This window comes from Coloeus monedula (assembly GCF_965178545.1).
Source record: "Coloeus monedula genome assembly, chromosome: 6".
Lineage (NCBI taxonomy): Eukaryota > Metazoa > Chordata > Aves > Passeriformes > Corvidae > Coloeus > Coloeus monedula.
In genome coordinates, this window is record NC_138786.1 from 54,254,188 (window position 1) to 54,264,294 (window position 10,107).

At 39.2% G+C, this 10,107-nt stretch overlaps 1 protein-coding gene across 5 annotated transcripts in view; it reads left to right on the forward strand.

The window, feature by feature from the left end:
* TECPR2 (tectonin beta-propeller repeat containing 2) overlaps window positions 1–3,927 on the forward strand; it is a 43,782-nt gene extending 39,855 nt beyond the window's left edge. For 2 of the 5 annotated variants that reach the window (XM_082283807.1, XM_082283808.1), the window contains exons 19-20: window positions 79–228; window positions 483–2,717. In XM_082283807.1, the coding sequence (XP_082139933.1) occupies window positions 79–228; window positions 483–640 (308 nt within the window). In that variant the 3' untranslated portion in view covers window positions 641–2,717. Of the gene's footprint in view, window positions 1–78; window positions 229–482; window positions 2,718–3,812 lie in introns of those variants that run through there. The other 3 variants (XR_014226514.1, XR_014226513.1, XR_014226515.1) reach the window with 3 other exon arrangements.
* The last annotated feature ends 6,180 nt before the right edge of the window (window positions 3,928–10,107 follow it).

Consider the following 10,107-nt stretch of genomic DNA (forward strand, 5'->3'; position numbering starts at 1 on the left):
TTTTATTGTATTTTCTGCAAGTGTATTTAGTGTCTAGGAAAGCCTGGTTATTCTCTCCTCATGGCCAATTCCCTGTAGGTTTGCAGGCCTGCCAGCTGGCTCTAAGTACCAGGACTGTGTGGGCACGCTGCCCCAATGGAGATGTTGCTCGTCGATACGGCATCACTGACAAGAATCCTGCAGGAGACTACTGGAAGAAGATTCCTGGGAATGTCTCACGTTTAACAGGCAAGTTGGTTCTGCATGACAGTCTGTCCAAAACATTGTGATGTCTGCTTTGAGTTCTGCCTGATGGCGCTCAAGCTGACCATATGCAGGGAGAGCTGCACACGCTGTAAGTGTTTCACCAAGGATGCTTTTATCACATTAGTAAAAGCCTTCTCTGGGTATAATTGGGAAAACAGATCCAAATATTAGTTATTCAGTGTTTAGAATTGGAACCTGCTACTGTAATTAAAAGATGGATAATTTATGCTTTGCAGTGACCCCTCTAGATGAACTGTGGGCAATCAGTACTTCAGGATCTCTGCTCCAGCGCCTCACTAAGACCTTTAGCCATTCCCATAGTTTGCAGAAAAATAATGAAGCCTCTGTTCTGCTTCACCCTGATGATTTTGAAGATGAATGGGAAGTGATATGAAGTCTCTCAAGCTTGTGAAGCAGTGAAAAAAACAGGAGGACAGAATTTCTGTAATGTATGTACAGAATATTGGATCTAAAAGCCACTCATATTGGACCTGTGATATTAGCACTTTTGTATTGGAAAACTGACCTGTTAAATAGCCCCCAAGCTGTGAGTTCTGATGTTTGTTACATAATCTTTTGGGAGACTCTTTAGGTGTGGCATACTGCAATTGTTATACTGTACTACTGTAGAAGCTCCTTTGGAAATATAACTCTTAATTTAACCTTCCTAGCAATGAAAGTGAGTACTTCACAACAGCATGCACACTAATGTACTGATTTTGAGAAGGAATTGTTACATTAAATATTTCTCTACAGCAGAAACATTAAGCATTTCTCAATTTCTTCTTGTACTTGGAACTCCATACTGTACTGATGGGATCACTCCCTGACTCTTGTACATACATTTAGAATTATTTTTCCTTGCAGCATGGAGGAAAATATGGTGAAGTATTTTTTAGTAAGATCTGAGAACATAGTGATTACACTGTATTGTTGAAATGAACTTAGTTTGATCCATTTCCATATAAATAATTGCAAGGCTATACTAACCTTCCATTTCCAGAAATTTTGTTCATAATTTGGCTTCATTCACAAGGTAGAAGTTTGGATTACACCTAATATCAGGGGGACTTTTGCCCATTTCCATAGCCATCAGGACGCTGACAGAGCTTTGGGGGTGAGTCCCAGTTTGGAATAAGAAGAGGTAGCTTGTTGGGTTTGTAGTACAGAGCAGGAATGTACAAGGCAGCTTTCATAATTCCTGTTGTGCTGTATTTGTGCCTCCAGCCAGTGCTTTAACATTTGGACTCATATTGTTTTGAGTACCAAACTTAGATGTAGGAAGAACAAAAGGGTAATTGATAGAATTACCTATATATCCCATTAAAAATTGTGATATTGTGAGAAAATACTTAACAATATTCTGATTTTTAGCTATGTTAGCTAAATTTTGAAGTGTCTTATACTTACCAGATGTTGCAACAGGAGTATGTGATGAACTGGGAAGTAACCTAAGTTAATCATTGCAGTTTATTTTTCTTTATACTAAATCTTCTTTGAAAGATACCTCATCTTTTTTAAGCAATAGAACTATAGATGAGAGAACCTGAGTTCAGTATGTAGGCGGAGGAGTTATTTTGTGTTCGTTCTAAGCTTATAAATCATCAGAATGTTTTAAGCAGCTGCTAACCAATACTGTAAAAGAGCCAGCTTGAGGAAAGGCCAAGAGTTGAAAAGTGGGGATGTTTCTGTTTTCAGAACTTAGCACATATGGAAAAAGGATGTGTTTTCTTTTTAACCTCTGTTCTCTTTCAGAATAGTTCATGCGTGTACTGCACTAAACTTGGAACAAACGTGGTGCAAGGTGAGAATGGGAATTGGTGGAGAGAGAACCAAGTTATGTCATGTTTTTTTAGTAGCACTTGTGATATTGGCTGTCAGTTCTCAGTCAGATCTCAGTCCTACAGGAAGGACAGATTTATTTCCCTTTTACAGATGATATGTTTGCTTCTTTGTTATCTCATCTCTATACAGAGATTATCCCAGAGGGATTCTTTTAGCCTGTCTGGAAGTGGATGGTAATGGAATCAGCTTGTGAAGTAACCCAGTCTGTTTTATGCAAGCATAGCTTGGTGTCTTGAGGACCTCAAAGAAGCTGAAATTCAGCTTAAAAGTATCTTATGGCAACTCCTGAATCAATCACTTTGGAGAAAGGACATGAGAAAGAAAACTCTGTGCCCTCCAAGCACCAGATGCTCAAGTACAATGGCATTATTTAACAGTGACACTTTTGTATTACATTTTTCAAAGTCATCTTAGTAATGGTTTGAGCTTGCTAGTTGTTTATTTACTGTATAATACTGTTCCTTGCTATGGTCATTAATATTAAATTGGTGTCAAGAGCTCTTACAGACTACTTTTTAGGGTAGTTTCAACAAAATTAGGATGGGTTTTTTAACTTTTATTTCTGTATTTAGGTTTTTGGTTTTGTTTGTGCTTTAAGACAAGTGCAATAAATTAGATTTTTAAGAAATAAATTACCGTGGTAAGACTCATCTTTTGTATGATTTACAAGAGAGTTCTCTTATGTCTGGCAATTGTGTTGTTGTGAAAGACTGTGCTTATGAAATCCGTGCCCTAATGTTGCCCCAGACAACATGGTAACTACAATATAAGGACCGTGATACTGTGAAGTTTATTTTGCATATTTTTTAAATTGTGACAGGCATATCAAGCCAGCAAAATGTTCATCTTTTAAGCAAAGGCAATTAAACACATCTCATATTTGAATATTAAGCTTGTTGCCTCCATATTAAGATAGTCTTGCTGTAATAGCAGTAAACAAATGCCTTTCCTTACATGCTGAACAAAAATTGCATGTTGACTATTTTAGCTCTCAGTGAAAAATACGCATTTGTGGTCCCAGCTAGAAAATGGTCCAGCAGAAAATGGTGATTGTACCACGTGTGCTGTAACTGCACCCTTCCTTGAATTTTACATTATCTGAGGACTTCCCGTGTTTCTGGCATTTTACTGAGACTGCAGCTGGGGCTTAAAAGAGAGCACCTTGGCTTTGCTTCCCAGAGGAGAGAGCTGTTTCCTGAGTGAGTTGGGACCTGGGTAACTTCACACAAGAAAACAACAGTGATTAATGAGGCTTCTGACTCTTAAACACACTTCCAGCCCCAGGAATCTTGTTCAGATTCAGATGGCAGTGTCCTTGCCTAATTATCATAGCTTTTATCTTGACAAACTGGTTGAGCTGCTTCTCTGACTCCTGCAGGGAAATAGTAGTCTCCTTACAGCACTGGCTCCTTGCTGTTATTCAGGAGTAATCCTGATGTCACAGTGTAAGCAAGGTGACTGTGATGAGTTGTTGTGAAACAACCATCTTACATAGATGAGAAACTCTTGGTTTTCTTAGTCTCACAGCAATAAAAGTAAATAGGATCATGTTAAATGGTACAGAGAAAATCTTTCACTAACAAGTGTCAAAGAAAATACATTAATTGCTTAGGTAAGATAGCAGAACTGTTGATATGAAACACTGCTACTAGTAGGAAAATTGAGAATGAGAAACAATTATGAACTTGGGTCATTGTCTAAACATAGCTTTATTTGTGCAGGTACAAAGTTTCACATGTCTTCTGCTTCACATCCTTTTCAAAGAGTGTCTGATGGAATGGACCAGAATTCCCCCTTCTTCCCACACACTTGTGATCGTGAGAATGCCGTAAATCCCATACAATACTTTTCAATAGATGAGTTCTGCTGATCATTTTAAAGGCACTTCTGGGTAATTTCAGACTTGTTTGACATTCTGGCTTATATTTTTTCTTTTCTCTTAGAACTCCCTTTAATGAGTAAGCTTCTGCTAGTTGCTTCTGCAAGTTCTGGATAGATTTCAAGGAACAACCTTGATACACCTTTTCAGTAAATGCTGTTCTGAATATAAAGGCTTGAAATTCAAGTGCTTGTATGCCTATGGCTTTGCCTGGTTAATTAGCAATTAGTGAAGCATAAATTGTTTATGAAGGTATGGAGTTCTCCTCATAACCTTGGTGTAAGTTCTCAAGTCTCCAGATTTTACATTAACTGGTCCTGTCTACATCCCATCCCTATTGTCAGGCGTAGAGAGGTAAGACTGGATTGAGGATTTCCAAAATGTAAAATGTGAGATGCAAGCTGTATTCCTCTTGCAGCCTTCTGAAAGCAAAAGTTACATGTTGGAAATAGTATTGTGGTGGCAAGTAGCCAGCTAAGAAAACTGATGGATCCCTTGCCAGACAAAACCCTGATTTTTTGATAATGAGTTATTGTAGTTAAAAATAACCACTCTCGTATCAGCAGGACAGAGAGAAATTGTAATATATAGGACTAGATTTTAATTACTGGAAAGCAAAAATTGAGTTGCAATCATTATCTTTTGTGAATTACTACAACCAGAGCTCCACCAATAAAGATTAAAATGTCTGGAAGAATGAAATTATCTCCCTAGTGTTTGGAATAGCTATATCTAGGTTATCAGTTATGGATTTCTCACTGCTTGAAACTGAGATGGGAAGTGAGGTTTGGGTTCAGTGCAGCAAATGTTTTAGAATGTTCTGTGGCTGGTATCGCCCTAGAAGCTGAGTGAAATTACCATGATGATTCCTTTGGTCCTTGAGTCTTACCTGACTTGAATCTATTTAAATATATCTGTCAAATTGTTATATTAGCCATAAGGTTAAACATAAGGTTAAAGTCCTGCTTGATGCTAGTGGAGGAAAAAAGCATAGGAAAAGTAAAGATCTGTTTGAGAATCTTCATGTTCTTATGGATGGTGGACTTTATATATATATATATATATATATGCACATATATAAAAGCTTTGATTTCTGTTCTGTAAAAGCTAATAACAGTGATAATAAAATACCAAAAAGTACTAAATCCTCCAAACTAAAAAATACCCTTTCCATTTTGGCCCTCAGAAATTACTTCTAAATACAGGGATTTTTATAGCCTGTGATTCTGGTAGAGGCATTGAATAGTACACAGCTGAATAGCACTGAGTGGAGCTGCAGTTACAGATTAATCTTTCAAACATTATTCACTATTTCTGATATTGAAGAAACCAGTGACTTGTTTTTCCATTTTAATATACTTTTCTCATTACCTCAGCTGAGATACACTTAGAGCAGATAAAGGAAGGAGACTTCCATTTACAACACTTGTGTTTTGAATCTCATATCCAGAGAAAATGTACCTAAAGATGTGTACAGAATTTTATTAAGGTCCTGCACTTACCATCCTGGGTTTGCACAAGTGACTGCGTGCTTTATTTGTATTCAGTGGACCTGCTGTCTAATCAGTGTGGGGAGCCTGTGCTGAGAGCTCTCTGCAGTTAAGGATGTGCAGAGGTATCTTGTGTGTGGAATGGGGAAGTGACACAGGTGTTAACATCTCTTAAAGCATGAAATGAGAATACTCCACAGATGGCTCCTTGCTGAGGCTGTCACGCTGCAGTATTTTTCCCTAGATGTGGACTGGATGAATTTAGCTAAGTTCTGCTGGCTCAGGTGAAAGATAAAGCTAACTAGATCTCTCCCAGAAAAAAAAAAAAAAAAGACTGGGAGGAAAGTTCCAGGGAAGCCCCCAGCAGAATTCCTGGCACATGTGCCTGGCTACAGAGTAGGGGGATGTACCATAGAGAATGAATTTGCTTGAGCTGCAGGGGAAAAACTGCAACTGCCAGCAAGAAAACCCCACAATCCCTGGTTGTTCTAGGGAACAGACCAGCCAGCTGATGCTGGGAAGTGCAAAGTAAGTAGGGTAATTGCTAGAATGACTGAGATTTTACTTGCTCAGCTCCCACGCTTGTCTTGCTAAATCCATTCTGTGCCTCAACAGATGGTCTAAGGTCTGTTCCCTCCATGAGCCACACCCAGCACTCCCAATTTGGGATAAAAACATGTGAAGCAATGGACCTGCACTTGGTTCCATGGTGCTGTGGTGAAAGTCAGACCTTTTAAGTTAGGGAGAAGATGGTAAATGATCAGTGTAACACTTTGAAATAACATGCATAGCACTGTTGGTTCTCTCTGTAACTGCTGTAATAATGATGCTGACCTTGTTAAATATTAACGTCGATGCCGTAGGTACTTGTGTAGGAGATCTGTTGGCCTTCAGGTCTCATCAGCTGATTACTTAAAATACTGCCAACATGAGGCCTGATTAAAACAACAACAAAATCTGAAACGTGTTTGTCCATACTAGGAATGGATACACTGGGGAGCTGAATCTCCTTGCTTTTAAGGCCTGCTGATGGCTTTTCATACTGTTCTTTGGAGCTCTTTCTCCTATCCTTTCATGCATTTACATGATGCCCATATAGAGCAAATCCTTCCAGGAAAACCCAGGCAACTGTGTTTTGTATGGCACTTTCTTTCCTTCCTCCCCATGTTGTCATTTCTAATTGCTATAGGATGGGAGTTGAGGTCCAGGGATGCAGTGAAGCAGCTCCTCCTACTTCAACTTTGGTTTTAATATAAAGACGGTGCTTAAACCAGCAGATATTTGTTTAACCTCTTCCTTAGTCCTTTGCAGCATGTTTTTCACCATTGCTGGCTGCTTGCAATATAGTGACTTCCTAAACCTGATTTTAATAGAAGACTTTTGAGATGGAAGGTAACAGATGTTTGGTTGGGTTTTTTTTTAATGGGTGAGAGATGCCATATTTTTCCAGATGAGTTTTCAAAGCATACCAAGCAAGGTGAGCTTGGCTTTCACTTCAAAAGCCGTGTTTCATTCAATCCCTGAGTGTTGCAATCATACAGCCAGTGATTTCTCAAAGCCACTTTTAGAAGCAGATTGGCATCTGTCTTGCTGTCAGCTTCAGGGACCTTAAGAATAACATTGTCTCTGCAGAACTGTACTGTCAAGAGCCCAGACTTCAGTGTCTCCTTTAGCACATTTGTTCTAGGCAGCATGGACAGGCTCATCACCTACATAGGATTCCCTGCCTGGTGAGTTTTGCCAGCCTCTGTGAGGGATAATAGGAATCTTTTGCAGATCTGGACAAATGGGTAATTTCTTATGTCTGTCTCTAAGGATTCTTGCTTTAAGTCTAGGGTTCCCTGCTAGAGTTCCCAAAGTCAGTCAGGGTGGAACACATCAGCATAAAAGACACAAATTGCATCCTTGATCAGTTAGTACAAATGAAACTTTGTTCATGCCCTCTTCAGGGTGAATTTCACCAAATTTTATGCAGTTTTTAATTTTAAAAGTTGATGTGGGGGGGAGCAGCACAGCCCTTATTGTATCTACCATCTACAATTATTTTAGGACATTGAGTGACGGTGGTTTTCCAAAAGTACCCATCTCTGACCTTGAGATGGGTACTTTAAAAATCCAGTGTCTAATGGACCCAACAATTAGGCCTCTCACACAGATGATTTGCATATTATTATTCTGTTTGCATTTTGCATTCAAGATTCTCACCTTTTGTTACTTTTAGTTTTACAAGTACAGCTTGTTCAGAGTGAGTAGATTTAAAATAGCTGTTCCCAAATTCTTGAGTGGGTTGACCTGGGTCACCACTAAAACCTCCTTCTAGATTTTCTTGCACTTTTTCCATCTAGTTTTTAATAGAAAGCACCACAGAAGTTGTACACTTCTGTAAACAAATGTGGTCCATCAGCAGTGCCTGATGAAACATCTTTGAGAATCCCTGCTCCAGAAACACTGCTGCAGTGGGAATATGCACACTGCTTTCGCCCAAAAAAATAAAAGAAAATAAATCTGAGTTTATTTTTACTAGTACTGGTATTGTTGATGTCTTGACTTGTATTTAGCTGTTTTCCCAATAACAGACTTAGAGTATCTGAATTCAGTTGTCATGTTAAGCTCTGGAACTGAGCTTAACATGAAAACTGGTCACAGTTATTACCCTGCTGACTAGAGGAAAAACAAAAATTTTTTTTACTATATTGAAAAAATACTTTGTGAAAACACAGCCAGGCAAGTCAGGTCAATACTGGAATGTTTATCTTTCATATTTAATTCTATATATATTCATGGCAGAGCTTTTACTACAATGGACCCTGGATAGGCTTTGGAACATTATTAGTAGGACCTAAGGCTTTGCCGTATAACATCTCTGGAGGCAACTCTGCTTATGTTCAGCCAAGTAAGATGTCTTTGGAAGCCATCCCAAGCAAGTGATTTTGCATAATAAATGCATCTTCTTTCTATAATGTGATAGTCTTTCTTCTTTGGCAGTGACTCATAGAATTTTAACATGGATGATGCTTGGGGAAAGAACCATCTTTTTTTTTTCCCCCTCTCTTTATCCCAATGTCTCTGCTGTAGTCCACATAAGTAAGGGGTATCTTTGGGAGCCATTCTGTGCCACTGGTTGAGAAATAGGAGTATATATTTTCAAAAGATAGTCAAGTCGTAGGAGGCCTGTGGTAGTGGTTTTGTGTAATATTTGCAGTTTTGTTCCTGGTTTGGGGTGAAGTCTTTTGCATTGCATGGCATAATGCTAATGTAACTTTGTTTCCCTCTGATACTGATGTGTTTACATCAAGGTTACTGCAAACAGCTGGAAGCACATGAATTTCAGAAAAACATTCTGAGAAAACCAGTATGAGCAGAGATAATGCTCCTCCCGCTTGGGGAGGGGGGCAGGGATGGAAGTGAGAGTCTTGAAAGAATACCTACCTTAATTCATGGTTGCTAGGGCGAGTAGAAGTAAAATTATGGTTTCAGGGAATGTTGAATAAAGTAATTCTGACCTGTGGAAGATGAACGAGGAAAGAACAGGCTTAATGGCAGGAAGGATTTCCTTATCATAAGACTTACTATGTTGTGCTGTTGTCAGGAAATGGTGGCAGTTCCATTCCATGAAGCATTTAAGATTGGACAAAGGGAACAATTCCTGTAATTATATGAGGGAATGAGAACATCTATCTGTCAGAGGCATTTAATGTTCTATTGCTTTGCTTGATTCTTTTATGCAGGTGGTATCACCTTGCTTTCACTTCTTTAAGTACTCTTATGTCCCTTCTGCTTGGTAGATCTGAATGACATTAGCAGAAAGTCAGGAATTTTGAAGGTGAAGAATGAGTGCATCTTCCTTTGATGTCATTTTCACAGAATCACAGAATGTTATGAGTTGGAAGGGACCCACAAGGATCATCAAGTCCAACTCAGAAATGAATGGCCTGTACAGTCATTTGGTGCTGTGAACACACAGCAGTTTTGCACACTAGTCCTCCAGCACTTCTCTTATCCAGGAGAACATTCAGGGCTTATTGATGGCCTGTCTGAAAACAGTGCTTTTTACTGCAGAGGAGGCACAAAAGCAATGCCACCAGCAGGCTAATAACACATGACATCACCTGTAAGAGCTGTAACATAAGTGGGGTTTGGTTTGGTTGTTTTTATTTTCAGAACCAATATGTCACAAGCATAAATAAGAAAGATTTGTCATTACAACAATTTGGGAGACTTGTAAAAGGCAAGTGGTTAGACTTGTGTAAGACATCCATTTTTGTTACACTCTAGGTGTTGGTTCCAATAGTCTTTCTCCACAGAGGTGATACCTGCACAAGTGGGTGCTCATGCATGGTATCAGTCTTTGACTTCAACAGGCCTGAGCTGTCCCTTTTATTTATTACCTGGTCATTTTCCCCAAAACCAGCCATCTCATGTTTTTATTGTGGTAAATCAGCAGTAAACTTGTCTTTACCTAAATGCAGATTGAGAAGGAGAGCAGGCAAACAGGAAAGAGGAATTGAAGGTTTGCTGCTGACAGACTGACTGGACAGGTAGTTCCCAAAGGCTGCTCAGAAAGGAGCAAACCGGAGTGGTGAGCAGAGTGAGGTGACTCTCACTACCCAGTTCAGCAGGATATCAAGCCTGGAACTTACAGTGAGG